The 18644-nt window shown below is 40.8% G+C and overlaps 1 protein-coding gene across 1 annotated transcript in view; it reads right to left on the reverse strand.

Moving 5' to 3' along the window:
* Positions 1 to 11349, reverse strand: part of LOC126000613 (TPR and ankyrin repeat-containing protein 1-like) — a 58205-nt gene extending 46856 nt beyond the window's left edge. Inside the window, 1 exon segment of the mRNA XM_049767823.1 lies at positions 11105 to 11349. Coding sequence (XP_049623780.1) covers positions 11105 to 11339 — 235 coding nt within the window. The 5' untranslated portion in view covers positions 11340 to 11349.
* Positions 11350 to 18644: the final 7295 nt, after the last annotated feature.

The raw sequence follows: 18644 nt of genomic DNA on the forward strand, positions 1-18644 counted from the left end.
ACATTCTCCAGAGCAATAGAAAACATTTGACTCCACCTCAGCTGGAAGCCTACTCAGCAATGAAATGCACATGGTCCTACTTGCTGACTAGCATTAGATTCGATCCTTCCATCTTTGTCCTAAAATACACAGGAAAACAATGAAATCTCACAGTACAGAAAAACAGGATCCTTCATTTGAAAAAATAAACAAACAAACCCTTCTTTCACTGTCAAGAAATAGGGGCCTGCCTCCTGTATCCTTGCCTCGTGCCTTTAACTGCCTTTTGAGACCATATTACAGCAACCAAGAAATTGGTTTAGTACACCCGCACTAAGGAATCAGACTTCTACCAGGAAGACCCTTCTTCTGCCCTGTCATCAACTTAATCCAGAGTGGGTTCATACTGACACCCTGATGACTTGATAACAGCAATTTCAGGGCAGGGTTCTCTGCATTGCCACCTAATGGTGAAATGAAGCCAGAAGACGCTTTGTAACATCCTGACTTAAGACACAGGATCTGTACAGAAACCAGGATCTCTAGAGAAACCTGACAGCAACAACCATGATTGTGAAGAGCTTTTACTGGGACCAAAGAAAAAGACTTTGGCATTAGACAACTTAGCATGCCTGGAGCCTGGAGCTGGTCTTATGGCCGTATGGTCTCCCTGTTTTTAGGCCAAATTTTTTCCTTTCTATTTTCCCCAAATTTTGCTGTGCCTATGCAAACAACGACAACTGCCATACATATACCTTTTTGTTGTATTTTTTTATCTCTTATATTTAAAAAAAAAAGCTAAAGCATTCTGCTATTGTATTAATGACTTTATTGAAGTATATTTCCACAAATATACTTGCTACTGAGCTTTCTTCTCTTTCTTTTTTTCTCTTCCTTTTTACTTTTTAGTTTTTCTTTCCATTTCTTTCTGGTTTTTTCTCAATAACTTTGCTTTCCCTTATCTTGAAACAAATGTATTATGATAAGTTATGTCAATCAACTATGTGATGCATTTTCTTTAAATAAAAAAAATTTAAAAACATAAATTTATTTAGTGTAAAAGTCACTGGATATAGGAACAGTCTTATCTTGACAACAGAGAATTTGATTCAGTTGTAAAATAAAAGCATAGTCATGTCGTCTGGAATAGTTAAGAAGGCAAATCAAGAGCAGAGAAAACAGGCACCAGGAAAAAAATCAGACTGATATCAACCACCCAAAATTATATAGGAGAAAAAATGCTAAAATACTGACAATGGTATAATGGTAAACTTGTTTATTACTCCAATATTTTGTTTCTTTCTAGATTTTCCAGTCTTAATAAGATAAAATAAAAATATGAGTATATATATATATATATATTTGATTTCTGAGCCACACCAGGTGACACTCAGGGGTTACTACTGGCTATGTGCTCAGAAATCCCTCCTGGCTTGGGGGACCATATGGGACGCCAGGGATTGAACTGAGGTCCATCCTGGATCAGCCATGTGCAAGGCAAATGCCCTACCACTGCGCTATTGCTCCAGCCCAAATTTGTATAATTTTTAAGAGAATTTTTCTCCCAGGGAGATAGCACAGTACGTGATACTCTTATCTTTCATGTGGCCAACTCAAATTTGAGTCCCCAAATAACATACTGTCCTACTGTCCCACCAAGCACCAGTAGGAGTGATCTCTAAACACAGAGCATAACTGGGCAGGGTGCAAAACCAGAAAATAAATTTAAAATATATTTAAATAAATTTAAAGATAGCGACAGAAGGACCAAACAACAAGAACAAAAAAATTTTTTTCATGTGTAATTATAAAAACCATTATCTCTAAAAATGTATATGATAATCACATTTAATAAAAATAAACATTCCCTCCCCAAAAAAGAGGGGCCGGAGCGATAGCATGGAGGTAAGGCATTTGCCTTTCATGCAGAAGGAATTGACAGGGGCAATTTCTGAGCACAGAGCCATGAGAGCTGTGGGTATAACCCAAAAACCAAAAAAATAAAAAGTAAATAAATAAACATATTTGAAATAAAGTTAAGTCTAAGAAATCTGTTACAATAGGCTCATAAATGTTAAAAAGACATCACCTTTTTGAAAAGAATCTATCTTTCAAGATAAAAGACAAAACTATAAGCTTTATGACATACATATTTAAATTCAAATATATCATTTTTAGAGGAAATGTAAATGCATAGATACAAAGGTGTATAAAATGACCAAATCACAAATATATTCTCTTTTTACTTTATTTTTTTAGGTAGGTGGGCTTAGGGAGAATTAGTCTTTCATTTCCTGTATTTTGTAGGTTTTCTTTTAAGAAAATACACTGCCTTGATAAAAAGGAGAATTATCAAGGAGATAGTGTTGAAGTCCATGCTGGCATTGGCTAGGAACAGACCACTCTAGTCTGAGTAGGGGGCCAGAAGGATAATAATCATGGCCTCTGATTTACAAAGCATCTACAGAAGAAACCAGAACAGAGAAGGTACCAGTGCAGTGCACCTGTGTTGTAGTACCTGCACTGGAAGAACAGAAAGCAGCAAGTGCCCCACCTCAGAACCAGAAAGAAGAGGGTTCAGGGACCTGGTTTGTTCATACCCTGACAGGCTTAAAGCACAGCTATGAGAAATAACAAATCGACACAAACAAGCATGAGAAAAATAAAGGCTGATCTTGTTCTTGGGCCTGAGAAAAGGCTAACAGCAAAGGGGCACATGCTGCCATCTAGTGCTAGCTAAGAGAAGTGGGTAGAGCCCGTTACATAACCCTAACAATTCTGAAAGCCTTCCTCCTCAAATTGGTTCTGGCATCCCCTGGCAGCCAGTGAAAAATGCAAAATCTTGGAGTCTGTCTTAAACCTATGCAATCAAAATCTGCATCTTAGAAAGCTTCCAAGAATTCTTGTGCAGGATCAGGTAGGAAATTGCTTTAGAAAACAACAGAAATTTTTAACAAGACCTTTACTTACATGAGTTTTATTTCTCATCTAGGTGCAAAAAGAACTGGCCCCATCTTTTTCATCATAGAGCACAGTGACCCAGGGTAAGAACTTCTTTTATTCTAGTGTGTAATCTAGAATTTTCATTTATCTAGATACAAACACTTTGCTTCTTTTCCTAAAGGTACTCAGGACCACAGATAAAAGAACCACCATCAAGTGAACTTTTCAGAAATGGAGGGACCAATTTCTAGTTACAGCTATTCCCAATATGATGTTTCCATCTCACCCTTAATATATGACTATAGAGCATAAAGTCCTTAGATATTCATTTTTATGATTGAAGGCTTCTCTTTATTCCTTTGGCCTCTGACCTCCCTTTGGTACTCTCTCCAACTATTTTAGCTGTTACTGCTCTGAAATGAAAGATCATTCTGGGGCTATGCCTAGAAATACACTGTCTAATACAATGGCCTATCAGCTTAATTACAAAAAACTTAAGTAAGAGGCGGGAATAATGTTTCACTGGTATAGTACATGCTTCATATATGAGACTCTTGGTTCAATCCCCAGCACCACAAACAACAAAAAAGTTGTAAGTGGGGCCAGCGAGGTGGCGCTAGAGTTAAGATGTCTGCCTTGCAAGCGGTGTCCCATATGGTCCCCCCAAGCCAGGGGCAATTTCTGAGCGCTCAGCCAGGAGTAACCCCTGAGCATCAAATGGGTGTGGCCCTAAAAACCAAAAAAAAAAAAAAAAGTTGATGAGTAGAATTTAAATTTAAGTTCTTCATTTGATGGGCAACAAACATTTCCAAGTTCCTGATAGTAATATGTAACTAGTGGCTATCACATTAGGCATATCATAATAGGTATAATATATTAAGTATATCATTTCTGTAGAAAATTACATAGGGTGGTATTGGTCTCGAAAGATACCTATCCTTGCCTCAGATTTTAGAGTTTGTATAACTTGTAAAATCTTAATGGAGAGAGGGAATGTACAAAGACAATCATGTGGACATATAAAGGGTCATCAATGTTTAAAACATAATTCTGTACAAAAATCATATCTAGCAATAAATGTCCTTATGGGCTCTGCTATTCAGAGTCCTTTGGAAAGTAATTGTCAGCTGTTCCTGAGAATGGTGATCCTCCATTTATCTTTAATTGATTTTGACTTTTGACTCAGTATTTGACAGTCCTACAGTATTCCTCTAGTGTGATAAAAAATCTTTCATGGTTCATGATCTATAAAATTTTACAGTAAATCAAACATCCAATAATGTCCTGGGGAGTTTAGGCTTGACTGCATCTGCTGCCTTCACAAATGACTTAAAGAGTCTAACAGCAGGCCTGGAATAGGGCACATCTTCTCATGTGCACTCTGCTACCAAACAAGTGCAGCTGAATTCTAATCTGTATAAAGGAAACAAGTACAGTTCTTGCAGAGCCTCTTCCCTTGTTTCTAAAAGTTTGACCATATATTTATTTGGTGAGGAAGAACAGAAAAGAACAGATAGTTAGGCCTAAAAATCTGAATATGAGGCATTTTCAGAAATAGCAGATATTTGAAGGTACTATACTATATACGGGAAAAATTTAAAACACCAAAACTTTCAAGCAAATTCAACCTAGATAAAACAATAAATTCTTAGAATTTCATCATTACTAAGATAGAATAAAGAAAAGAAAATCTGAATAGATTGATCACTAGAAGGAAATTGACACAGTAATCAAAATCCTTTTAAAAACCAAAATCTCAAACCAGATGATTTTACTGGTGAATAATATCAAACTTTCAAAAAAGGTGGAATATCATCCTTTACAAATTCTTCCCAAAAGTCAAGGGGAGGGGCCAGAGTGGTGGTGCAGTGGTAAAGTGTTTGTCTTGCAGGCAGCTGGCCCAGGACCAACTCGAGTTCAATCCCCAGCATCCCATATGGTCTGCTGAGCCTGCTAGGCGTGATTTCTGAGCACAGAGCCAGGAGTAACCCTGAACATCACCGGATGTGGCCCAAAAACTAAACAAACAAACCAACAAAAGTCAAAGGGATAAAATGTTTCCTAACTTACTATATTTTCCAGCATATAAGATGACTGGGCATATAAGATGTTCCCTACCATTCCTGTTAAAATATAGGGTTTGGGCTATAGTCGCCATGTAAGATCACCTCTCTTTTAACGAACGCCAAATGGAAATTAAAAAAACGTAAGAGAAACAGAGTAGAACCCTCAAAGGTTAACAGTCTATGTTTAATAAAGCTAGACTTTGGAGTGCCAACAATCATTTTACATTTGTCCTATGTAGTGAGTGACTGTGATTTTTTAATTGTGATCAACACTGAGAGCAGGGAGAGGGGCTCCTCCAAGAGCAGCTGGGTGGGTGCAGTGATTAATAGGACAGCTAGAGGGAGATATAGCACCCCCTTTGTGTCCCATAAGAGCTGAACAGAGGACTGAGTACCAGAAAGACCCATACTAGTGATGACACTTGGCGGCTGGATGAATTGCAGCACTCGGTAATTCAGCTCCTCTGTGTGCCCTGAAAGATGAATCAGGACAAGTAGAGGACTGAGCACCAGAAAGACACATACCAGCGATGACACTGTCGGCTGGATGGGATGCAGCACTCAGTTACTCAGCTCCTCTGTGTGCCCTAAAAGATTAATCAGGACAAGCAGAGGATTGAGTGATGAAGCCTGGAGGCTGGATGGGATGCTGTGTAAGTTTCAGCATGCTGTATACTGGTATATAAGATGACCCCCAACTTTTAAGAAGTTTTTCATGGGTTAAAAAGTCATCTTATATGCCAAAAAATACGATATTTCCTAAGTCCAACATTAGCCTGATTCCCAAGTTAGACAAATATACACTTGGAATAAAACTACAGAAAAATAATCTTAGATGAACATTGATGCAAAAATCCTAGCCAGAATTTACTGAACAGAATTCACCATTAAAAGAATCTGGGCCACTGAGATAATAGAGAAGGAAAGGTGCTGCCTTGCATGTGGCAAAGCATATCCTATTCAATCCCCAGCATCCCATTTGGATCTCCAAGTATTGCCGGGGTCTCTTCTGTGCAGAAATTCAGAAAAAAAACCTTGAGAACAGCCTGGAGTAGCCCAATCTCTCCTCACATACACATTAAAAATGAAATAAACAGATAATAATAACCAAGTTTAAGTAAAGATTTAGTTCAGGAATGCAGGTACAACTCAACATATACAAATCAGTAAATACTGCATCAACAAAAGAAAAGGGAAAAAAATCCTAAAGTCATTTCAACAGATTCACAACAATCACATGACTAGATATAAAATCCATTGGGATAAGAAAAAAGAAGCATTCAAGGGGCCATAAAAATAGTATGAGGTTAATGTATCTGAGACTCAAGATCAGTTTATGCAGTAGACCCTTATTCAATCTGTCTGGGCCCTGCTCAACTCCCCCCACAAAAAAAAAACACTCTCAATAAAATAAGCATAGAAGAAAGTATAGTGTCTATATCCCAACATAATAAAGAACAGTTTATACTATACTAGTAATGAAAAACTAAAAGCTTTTTCTCTAACAGGAAAAAACAAAATAAAGCTGTCCACTATCACCACTACTATCCAACTAAGTGTTGGAAGTTTAATCACACCAATTACACAAAAACAAAAGAAAAGCAGTAAAATAAACATTATCTGCAGGGAACATTTTATAAAGGGAAAAATCAAAGACTGTTAAAAAACTATAAGACGGGGCCGGAGAGATAGCATGGAGGTAAGGCGTTTGCCTTTCATGCAGGAGGTCATCGGTTCAAATCCCGGCATCCCATATGGTCCCCCGTGCCAGCCAGGAGCAATTTCTGAGCCTGGAGCCAGGAATAACCCCTGAGCACTGCTGGGTGTGACCCAAAAACCACACAAAAAAAAAAAAAACTATAAGACATAATAATTACAATAAAATTACAGACTATAAATCAATATACAAAAATATATTTCTGTACAGAACTGATACATCATCAGAAAGAGAAAAGTTTAAAATAGTTCCATAAAAATATAAAATAATAACGTGATAGGAATTAATTTAAGATCAAAAAATTGTACATTGAAAACTTTAACATCATGCACTGAGAAAAACTTTAGAAGATACAAAAAAGGGGCCGGAGAGATAGCATGAAGGTAAGGCATTTGCCTTGCATGCAGAAAGTCGGTGGTTTGAATCCCGGCATCCCAGATGGTCCCCCGAGCCTGCCAGGAGTGATTTCTGAGCATAGAGCCAGGAGTAACCCCTGAGCACTGCCAGGTGTGACCCAAAAACAAAAAAAAGAAGTTACAAGACTCAAGAAAGACTCTTGGCAAATGAGGCTTGGGAATGTTTTTCTGGAGTCAGCTCCTTGGGAGCCCCACATTAGAATGGTGGGGGAGGTTTAGTGCATGTCTTTCCATGTCCTTACTCCCTGTCATAAATTGGAGAAGGAGAGCTTCTCCCAAGACACAGTCATTATCATGTAATAAAACTTTGAACGAAGAAACCTGACATAGAGAAAGAGACTGCAGTAAAATTGGTCCTCATAGAATGTTCCAGTAAAGCTCAGAAATTTCTTTCCTACAGGGATGGAAGCTTTCGTTCTCAGAAATTGACTTTAGTTGGGGACTGTCCTTTCTTTAAATTTCTACATATATCATAAAGACAGCAAATCATTTGGAATCTCAGAGCCAAATGTACTTCTGTGAAAAATCACAGCAGTATAGAAGGTTTTACTGGGACAAGGATTTTATAATTTACTTCACAAACCAAAAATACTAAAAGATCATTTCTACTTCGTTTTTGGTTGAAGGGCCACACATGGGGCCGACTTATGGGTCTGTGTTCAGAGATCACATCTGGAAGGGTAAGGGACCAACTGTGGTACTGGGGATTGAACCTGGATTGGCTGTGTGCATGGCAAGCATCCTACCGACTATACTATCTCATTCCTCATTCCTATCTTTTTTTTGGGGGGGGGGGGGCGGCACATCCGGCAGTGCTCAGGGGTTACTCCTGGTTACCTCCTCAGAAACAGCTCCTGGGGGCCCGGAGAGATAGCACAGCGGCGTTTGCCTTGCAAGCAGCCAGTCCAGGACCAAAGGTGGTTGGTTCGAATCCCGGTGTCCCATATGGTCCCCCGCGCCTGCCAGGAGTTATTTCTGAGCAGACAGCCAGGAGTAACCCCTGAGCAACGCCGGGTGTGGCCCAAAATCCAAAAAAACAAAAAACAAAAAACAAAAAAAAAAAAAAAAAAAAAGAAACAGCTCCTGGCAGGCACGGGGACCATATGGGACACCAGGATTCAAACCAACCATCTTGGGTCCTGGATCGGCTGCTTGCAAAGCAAACACTGCTGTGCTATCTCTCTGGCCCCTCATTCTTAACTTTTTATAAAACATTTTTATTTCAAAAATTAGCAAGAAATATCCACAAATGATATAGTGTCAAAAAGCACAATTGTAAGTGTGTAAGGGGCGGGCATTGGTGGTGGGAATGTTGCACTGGAAAAAGGGGTGTCCTTTTATATAAATGAATCCCAACTACAAACATGTTTGTAATTGTGGTGCATAAATAAAGATATTAATAAAAATAAATATAAAGACATTAGAGCACTAGTGCATAAATACAGCTGTGTTCATAAAGAAAAAAGAAAGTAGGGAGAAGTAATAATAAGAAAGAGAAAGAAGAATGAATCAACTAAACCCCCCCCAAAAGCCCCACTAATAATTCAAAAAAGATGACAGTCTTTTTTTTTAATTCTTAATACTCTCGAATACACTCAAGGAGTATAAAATCAGCAAAAAGGTGATAACAACAAGAGAATAAAAATACAAAAAATTTAAAACTGATGATAAATTTAAATGTCTGGAATTAAAAAGACGAATATAAGGAACATTAAGAGAAAGTAGAAAAGTGTGCTAGAAATCTAGGAAACTCCTTGATTTAATAGTTGTGGCTATGAGCAAGAAATATTTGAGGAGAACAAAATAATAAAAGATAATTTTCCTGAGTGAAAAGAAGTTTAATAGGGGCCCACAAATAGCAACCAGTAAGAATAAATAAGAACCCCCACTGTAACACAACCCAGAAAGATTTCAGAACTCTAGAACTCTGAGAACCATGAAAGGGAAAATAATTTAGATTAACAATAAGACAACAGTCATCAAGAGCTTGAATTCAATGAAACAACAGCTTCAAAAGTTGTGAAAAACAAGTTTCTAGAGCACAGGTTACTTCATAAATGTAAGATAGCAAGGACAGTCAAAGTCACCAGAGAAGACATACATAGACAGTGGCAGTCACTGACTGTGAAACTTCAAAGGTTTAAAAACATAGGTGAGGGCCAGAGAGATAGCATGGAGTTAGGGAGTTTGCCTTTCATGCAGAAGGACAGTAGTTCAAATCCCGTCATCCCATATGGTGCCCTGAGCCTACCAGGAGCAATTTCTGAGCATAGAGCCAGGAGTAACCCCTGAGCACTGCCGGGTCTGACCCAAAATAAATAAATAAATACGTAGGTGAAAGTGAAATTTAGAATGGATGGAGAACTATACTCAGATGAATCATCAAAGGCATTTTCAAAACCTTCACAAAAAATAAAAGTGTGTTAGCACTACAGACAACGACTTGGATTGGGCAAACTAGTTTGCCTGGAGCCTACAGTTGGTCTTATGCCAGGAAACCTCAGGGGTAGGGTCTCCTTGTATTTAGGCCAAGGTTTTCCCTTTCCATGTCCCCCATATTTTGGTGGGCCTATGCAAACAATTATTGCCACTCTAACACCATTTTTACTGTGCTCCTTTGACTCTTATCCTTAAAAAGAAAAACCCACTTTTGAGGTTAACTTAAACTAATATGCATGTACATGGAAATGTAAGTAAGTACTATGCCTTCAATGTTTAAGGAGTTACATAAGTTTTATGTCTTTAGATTGCTTTGTGTGCGGCTAAGAAATATTATGTACTACAATCTGGGGACTTGAGGGACACAGTAATTGTACATGGGTTCTGTTTTATTTTTCTTAATGTTCTTTGGCTGAAAGTTCAAAGTTAAAATATCAGCAATGGGACTACTGACAATTCTGTTTATGGGTGATTGTCCTTACACTGTAACTTTACCTTGTCCTTTTAATAAAAAAAAAAAACCTTCACAAATCTATCTAGCTCCCTCTATAAAGGTAACTTAGCAGAGTAAAAGATAAAAAACAAGGGGGGCCGGAGAGATAGCACAGCGGTAAGGCGTTTGCCTTACATGCAGAAGGTCTCTGGTTCAAATTCCGGCATCCCATATGGGCCCCTGAGCCTGCCGAGGGTGATTTCTGAGCGTAGAGCCAGGAATAACCCCTGAGCATTGCCAGGTATGACAACCCCCCCCCCAAAAAAAAGATAAAAACAAAATCAGAGCCACATAAAATCGGAAGAACTAATGCATATATATGACACATGTATAAAAACATGCACATAAATATTTTGCATGTATTTACATAAAATAGTGCATATGTTTCATATTCAAATATCTTATTTGGTAATTCTTTCCTATTAGCTATATTTATATAGTAATATCCATAGAAAAAGTAACATGTGATCATATTAGTAAACAAGTTCCATTCACTGGATTTTTATTTTTAGAATCAGTCTAGATATTATTTTTAATAAAATAAACAAACTAGAATTAATAGAATATAAATAACACAAAGAACATTATTAGACAAAATTTTGAAGAAAGGGTAACTTGTTGCATTTCATCTTTTACAACACTGCTGTCCCAGACGGACTTAAAAAGAAAAGCAATATCATTCATTGAAAACTGTTGGCTTGGTTGTTTTGAGGAGAAAGCATGATTCTGATCTCCACTACTGTCTGAATTTTTTTCTTTTTTTACTGCACGTATGAAAAAAAGATCACCATGCCATCCAATGGTGAACCTGATGAAGTTTCCAGAATGTCGTAGACACTGTCTCAGTAAGAACAGCCTCATTCTAGCTTTCAAGAGAAAATAAAAACAACAATCAAGTTTCTAGGAGACTGTGGGCAGGGGATTCACTCACATCTTCATATACCAATGAAAATATCATGTGACCTACACACAATAGCACAGAATCAGTTCTTAATTCCCACCACCACCACAGACAAAAAACCACCAAAAACCATTCCCCTAGAAACTATACCTGAAAGGTCCTTAGAACATGCAGCTAGCTTCTCCAAGTGACAGTTGATTTTCTCAATGGCTTTGAAGTTTTTATTCTTCTTCAGGATATCCACAACGGAGCGGGACTGTCCATCTAACAGGGTAGGGTCTGCCCCAAAGCGCAGAAGCATCTGTATACCCTCTGTCTGTCCTAGGGCAGACCAAAATGACAAGGGGATGTTGTCATGGTTCCTTCCATAAGGAGATGTCCCCATGAGTGCACTTCCTCCCAGTTCCCTGTCTGAGCAGCCCGGGGCCAGTGGAGCAAGCCCCCTCTGCTCACGGAACCTGAACCACCAGCCTTGTGCCGGCCATCCAACTCCCCGAAGCATGGAGTCCTGCGTAGTGTGGGAAGGACAAAAGCTTTTAAGAGGTTCACAAGTACGCTCCTCTCTACCTTTCTCCCCTCTCCTTGGCAACAAGCAAGGAGAAGGGATCTTGTTACTAAGCAACAGTTACAGCTGTAAGGATAACTGCAAGCTGCGACTTCAGATTTCTTTATTCCCCAGAGAGGAAAGAAAAAAGAAAAAAACGTGGTGGGGGGAGCCTGCCTGGAGATGGGGAAAAGTGCCAATTAACTGATTCCACATCAGGGTCTTTTTGTTGTTACTGTTTCCACCTCCCCCATGACATCTCTCTTTGCTGCTTAGATGTCTCTATTTGCCAGTCTTCAAGGTGTCTCCATGATCACAGATGCAATGGTTTTCAGTATGGAAAAGGAGTATCTCAAGGGTACAGAGATCTATGTGTGCAAAAAGATAAATTCATTCTTGGTCCTCAATTTCCAGACATCAGCTTTTCTAAAATGTACCACCTTGACCAGACACATTGAACCCAATAAGGACCCAGTTCCTGGCATTGTTCTTCCCTCTCTCTCCACCTACATGTGCCCTTCTCCCACTGCACAAAAGTTATAAAAAGAAATCTAAGTCATATTTCTTACCCATAAAGTATCTCCAGAGACGGAAATCAAATATAGACCCTAAGATAGCAAACTGCCAATGTAGACCCTCCATCTCCCAGTTATTCAAATCACTAATAATATAAGTGCTGCAATACTGAGACTTTGCAAACAGAATTAAAGGTATCAAAACACTAAACTCAGGAAGAGAGAGCATTAACAAGATTAGAAGTCAAAGGTCAAGAGGGCAGAGGGTAGAGAACCAAAGTATGAGAGAGAAGTTGACACACAAAATACTCTCCCTATGGGTTATGAGGAGAGGGGATCCCAACGCAATGAATGAGTGTGGCCCGAAGAAGTGAGAGTCCGCTGAGAGCCCACATGAAAACAAAATTCTGGGTCCTAACCATGAAAGGAGCTTTATTCAGTTCAGGCACAATGCTGGAAAGATGCTCAGATCTCTAGACCAGAGTGCAGCCAGGCCCATGCCTGACTTCTGCCCTTAGGTAGGGTAAGAGAGTGAGTTCTGTCAACCCAGACCACTTGCTAAGTTGAAGGTGATTCCTTGGATGCTATGAAGAACATTGACAATGACCACTGGGTAATGCCCAAAGAAGCTGAGAACTCCCAAGCCCTCCTCAGGGAAACCAGCTGCTAGCCAGCCTGTCCCCCAAGTGTTCATATTTATTTTAATAATTACCTTTAGAGCCTTCCCATATTTTTCTGCTGTTTGAATATCTCTGGAGTAATAACTTAAGCAGCTATTCCATTAAAAAAAAAGTTAAAAGTTAATTCTTGTTGGTCAGAGCAATAGCACAGCAGTAGGGCATTTGACAGGGACCGACGATCCAGGTTTGATCCCTGACATCCTATATGGTCTCCCAAGCCTGCTAGGAGTGATTTCAGAGCACAGATCCAGGAGTAATCCCTGAGCATCAGCAGGTGTATCCCAAAAACCCAAACTAACTAACTAAATAAATAAATAAGTATATCAAGTTAATCCTTGTAAGTCAGGAAAACTTGTCAAAATTTAAAGTTATATGAGGGGAGTGCTGGGAGGGTTGGCAGGCCCCCAGCCATCCTTGTCTTTTTCCCCTGACTCCAGGCCTTCCCTGGGTGCCAGCTCAGATGGCCAGAAGTGGGTTCAGGTGGACTCTTAGGGGTCCTCAGGCTTCCCCCCTCCCTCCATACTCCAGGGGGGAGGTGCATGGGGAGGAGTTTGGGCAGATATCTGGCTTCCTATTTTCTTTGATTCTGGAGGTCAGCTCTTGCCAGGATGGGGTTTGGGGAGGCCCCATGCCGGAGGCCTTCTCCCTAGCCTGGGGAGAGCTGGGAGGCTTGGCAGGCCCCCAGCCGTCCCCCTCTTTTTCCCCTGGACTCCACCCGCCCTAGGTGCTGGCTCAGATGGCCAGAAGTGGGTTCAGGTGGATTCTTATGGGTCCTCAGGCTTCCCTCCTCCTTCCATTCTCCAGGAGGGAGGTGCTTGGGGAGGGCGGGCAGATATCTGGCTTCCAGTTTCCCCTTTGATTTTGAAGGCCAGCTCTTCTCAGGTATGGGGTTTGGGAGTCCTCATGCCAGAGGCCTTCTTCCTACCCTGGGAAGAGCTGGGATGCTTGGCAGGCCCCCTTCCGTCCCTCTCTTTTTCCCCTAGACTCCAGGCCTTCCCTGGGCGCCAGTCCAGGTGGTCTCTATAGGGGTCATCAGGCTTTCCCCCTATCTCTCCCTACAGTAATGAGAATGCGCTTTGGGAGGAGGGCGGGTCATTCTAGCACTGATTTATGTTGGGACAGTCACTGGAAATTTTTTCTCCTTGGTCTCCTAATGATAGTATTGTATGCATATAGTTTATATATGCATACTATCCATCTTGTATTGTGACCTTGATACTGCCCTTACAAAGCTCATTTCTAATCTTTTACTGCCTCAGTCCCAATCCTTATTTCCCCCCATCTTCCCAGATGGGTGCAGCTCATGACATGAAGCTCACCACATAGAGTGATGAGTGCAGTTAGAGAAATAACTACACTGAAAACTATCATAACAATGTGAATGAATGAGGGGAAATAGAAAGCCTGTCTTGAGTACAGGTGTGGTGGGGTGGGGAGGAGGTAGATCTGGGAAATTGGTGGTGGGAATCTTGCACTGGTGAAGGGGGGTGTTCTTTGCATGACTGTAATCATACAACTACAATCATCTGTAATCACAGTGTTTAAATAAAGATAATTAAAAAATAAAGTTATATGAGAACTTCCATTCCATAAAAGCATACCAAAAAGTTTCTGAATTAAAATTATAGTTCAAAAACATGCTGAAAACATGAATCATAATACATTTTTTAAATTTTTATTATGCCAATGTGAATTACAAGTCTTTCACAGTTATATTTAAGGTAAATAGTGAGAGTGCATTAGGGCCATTCTCACCATCAATGTTTTCCTCCCTCTGGCCCTGTTCCCAGCCTTTATCCCATACCTCCCCCCTTTGCCCCTTGACTGCTAGTGTAACAAGTGCTTTTTGTATATAACTTGTTGTGGATTGGGTATCTTGATTCTGTTGCCTTTGATTTTGGATTTGGTATTTAGATCTGATCGTTTTTTTTTAATTTCTACTCAATGTTCATGCAACTGTTTGCTCCTGGTTCCATCCACTTTTTTTTTCTACCTCAATTTATGAGGCAGAACAAGATGATTCAAGTTCTGTAGTTCTATTGGGAAAAGAAAAAAAAATGCTAGGAGGAGTCCATCTAGGAACTATCAATATCAATTTAAAAGAAGAAAGGGAGGGGGCAGAGCAATAGCACAGGCAAGCAGCTTATCCAGGATGAACGGTGGTTCAAATCACGACATCCCGTATGGTCCCCCATGCCTGCCAGGATCGATTTCTGAGTGTAGGGCCAGGAGTGACACCTGAGTGCTTGAGAGGTCTTAGGGTTTTAGGAAATGTGTTTTCTTGGGGGACACAACAGGCAGCACTCGGGTTACTCTTGACTTTGCGCTCAGAAATCGTTCCTGGCAGGCTTGGGGTACCATGTGGGATGCTGGGAACTGAACCCGGGTCTGTCCCAAGTTGGCAGCCTGCAAGGCAAATGCCCAACTGTTGTGCTATCACTTCAGCCCCCCCAACCGTTTTAGGAAATTTTTTTAAAAAATGAAGACCCAGAAAGCCACCTATGAGTGCACACAGCAGTTTTCTTGTTTTATCAAATAACAGGGCATTCTGCACCAGAAGAACCAGTTCTTCCTCACTCTGTTATGTGGCCTGTGAAGCCCTGGCAAATATGGACACATGTGAGTTCAGTGTTGGATTCAAGTAGCACGAGGGTAGGACTAAGCCTGTTGCCTGATGCATACTTTGCCTTTGGTAGCGAGTACAGATTGAGCACAAAATAAGCACAAACATGGCCTGAAAATCATGTCCTTTGTTCACCCACCCAGATGTCATTTAAGGTCAAAAGAGCACATAAGGCCAGCAACGCTTCCTTCTCTCACCCACACCTTGTTTGATCTGCTACAGGAGGAAACACAAAAAGTACAGTGGTTCCTGTGGCAATCACCCAGCCACATGCCCTCCAGTGTGGCACTGCACTTACGCTTGTGGAGATGCCCCGGGGAATGGGTGGCCATCATATGCAGGATGGTGCAGCCATCCTCGTCCTTCTGGTTGATGCAGCCTTTCCATTCCGGCTTGTGATCCATGAGCCACCTGAAAAGATGGGTTTCCCCTGAAGGGAATAAAAATGAGCAATGGATGTTCTTTCCTACAGGAAGAAAAGCAGCCACGCAAGTTCAGTGTGCTTTACTGGAGGGACTGGACACCCTAGGTCCGTGATGGCGAACCTATGGCACGTGTGCCAGTGGTGGCATGCGAAGGCCTTGCATCTGGCATACGGGAAGGTCTGCAATTAAGATATGCAGAGCGTGCCGCATAGTTTTTAGATACTAAAATCTTGTTATTAAGGTTTAATTGACGTGCTGGCACTTTTGAGGAAATTCTTTGGTTTTGTGCGGCAGTTTAGGCACTTGGGCTCAAAAAGGTCAGCCACCACTGCCCTACGTGCTCTGAGACAGGGATTCTTGATACACTGGAAGAATAAAATAGGGCATAGGAAGAAACAAGGTAAGAGGGGAGTGGTGTGAGCAAGTAGGCTGAAGCAGGGATTGCTTCACAACTTGGACCCAAGGGCTGAGAAATTGAGGCAGGGTCAGGAGCTACAGATCACCCCCAAAGAGTGTGTGGGGAGGAAGAACTTGAAGGGGACCTTCCCTGAAAGTGGTGACTATTGGTAGAGATGGATTTTTGGGAGAAGGGGCATCAGAGGTTGAGCAAGGGAGACAGGACCAAGACTTAAGACCTGAACAGGTCAGTGACAACACCAGTTTGGCAATCAAGGTCTGATTCTCCGGCTGGATCACATACTACACTACTATCAATAGGAATACACATTTGGCCTATTGCATCCTTTCCCAAAAAATAAACAGTCACTGAACACCCTGAAAATCTTCCTTCTTTAAGTTAATAAAAAGTGCTGCCCAAGTTCATCCAAGGTTATTCACATCACCCTGGATTGTTCTAGCAGCCCCCGCCCCAGAGTCAGGGCATGGCAGTTCTATTGTGGATAAAGCTGTTCTAGCAGGAGAAAAGTCACATACACTTGTGTCAACTTTATGGACACTGTTTATCATCAAGTTTAGTTTTCTTCTGAGAAACATACCCAAAACACTTGAAGAGTTGACGTACTATCCCCTGCCTGTACTCACAGTAGCTAACATAAAGGGCAGAAACAATGACGAACAATGATGTTCATAACAATAATGACGTTCACTTCTCTGGGTTCCAGATTCCTAAAGTGAAACTGGGAGAAATGAATAAGATTGCTTTAATTAGACTTGATTTTTGCACTATCTACTTACCAACCCCTGTGGAAGAATCAAGTCCCTAAAAGGGTTCCAATAAAGTATGGGCAGAACAGAAAAATATCTGATGAAAGCCAAGAGAGTGGCCCAGGTTTTCCCCAGCCATTCTCCCTCCCTTTAGAAGACAGAATGGACCAATGGGCCTCCTCTGGCTCAAGCATGGTGCCAGTGACTGTCCCACAGTGATGCCACATATACTTGAAGGGGAAAAAAAAAGCTCCTTTCTAAAGTGGAAGTGTGTATGTATGTGTTAGAATATATAAACTTGTACATGTGCATATTGGTGGTGAAATTAAGATATCAAAAATATTTTATTCTATAGTCAATGCAACAAAGACTAGAAATAAAAATAACAGTAACTTAATAACAACTGGAGTTCTCTGCAAGTAAACTGTATCAGCAGAAGCTAATGCTTTCCAGGAATTTTCCTCCTTCCCCTACCTTCCCACAGAGGCTGGTCCTCTATCCTGGCTAGTGCAAGAAGCCGAAAACTGGAGTAAAGGCCAGAGCTGCCTTTTACAGGAGTAGGAGCCCCCAGTTTTTCTGGAGCTCTGTCAGGCAAAGGCTGTCTGCTAATGTTCTTCTTGGGTTCAGAGGTCCCATTTACAAGGATCTGACGAGGAGCTGAAAGCCATTTAAGTGTTGAATCTCTCATCACTACTAGGTCCCAGCAATGATCAAAATGATGGCTACTTCCCTACTACCTTCATTCGTGGGAATAATCAAATCATCAGCATGACCAAGTCATTTGAATATTCTACATTATACTGTAGTTTCACGCAGAAGAATCCTAGAGCTGGGAACCAAAAAGGCAGCTTGGAGTGTGTGTAACTGGTTGGGGCCGGAGTGGTAGCACAGCGGTAGGGCATTTGTCTTGCTAGCCCAGGACAGACAAGGGTTCAATCCCCTATATCCCATATGGCCCCTGAACCAGGAACAATTTCTGAGTGCAGAGCCAGGAGTAACCCCTGAGCACCACCAGGTATGGTCCAATACACCAAAAAGAAAAAAGAAAAAGAACACTCACTGGCTTGGATACAGAGTCGTATGAGGGCATGAAGCGGGTACGGTCCTATAGTCTCAATACATGCACCAATTGAGATGAGCCACTGGACTAACTTGGGCAGCTGATCTATTTTCTCATAAAGTCCAATGAAGACATATTTCTAAGGGGAAAAAACACAACAAGAAAGAATTATGGAAATCATTATATCAATATGAAATGTCAAATTCCTTCATCCAGAAGTTTGGAATTAGTAAAACCTGGATTCCTTGTGGCAAAAACCTAAGACTATTGAAAACAACAAATGATAGAGGCTGAAGCGACAGTGCAATAGGTAGGGGCACTTGCCTTTCCTGTGGCTGATCCATGTTCAATCCCCAATATCCCACAGGGTTCCCCAAGCACTTCCAGGAGTAATTCCTGAGTGCAGAACCAGGAGTGATCCATGAACATTTTCAAGTGTGACCCAAAAAATAAAAATAAATAAAAATAACAAGTGGTAAGGCAGGAGAGTTGCCAGACTTGAAACTGCATTTCAAGATGCCACCTTACCTACCTCAAAGAGACTTTTCAATGACAACTCTGGGACGTAGATATTTCTTGGAAGTCTATCTTTTTTTGCTGACAGAAGTAGAAAAGACTAATGAGAGGAGAGAAAAATAAAGTTGGAAATTAATGTTCCGATATAAGTTATTATAGTCAG

Source organism: Suncus etruscus, assembly GCF_024139225.1.
Source record: "Suncus etruscus isolate mSunEtr1 chromosome X unlocalized genomic scaffold, mSunEtr1.pri.cur SUPER_X_unloc_3, whole genome shotgun sequence".
In the NCBI taxonomy this organism is placed as follows: Eukaryota; Metazoa; Chordata; class Mammalia; order Eulipotyphla; family Soricidae; genus Suncus; species Suncus etruscus.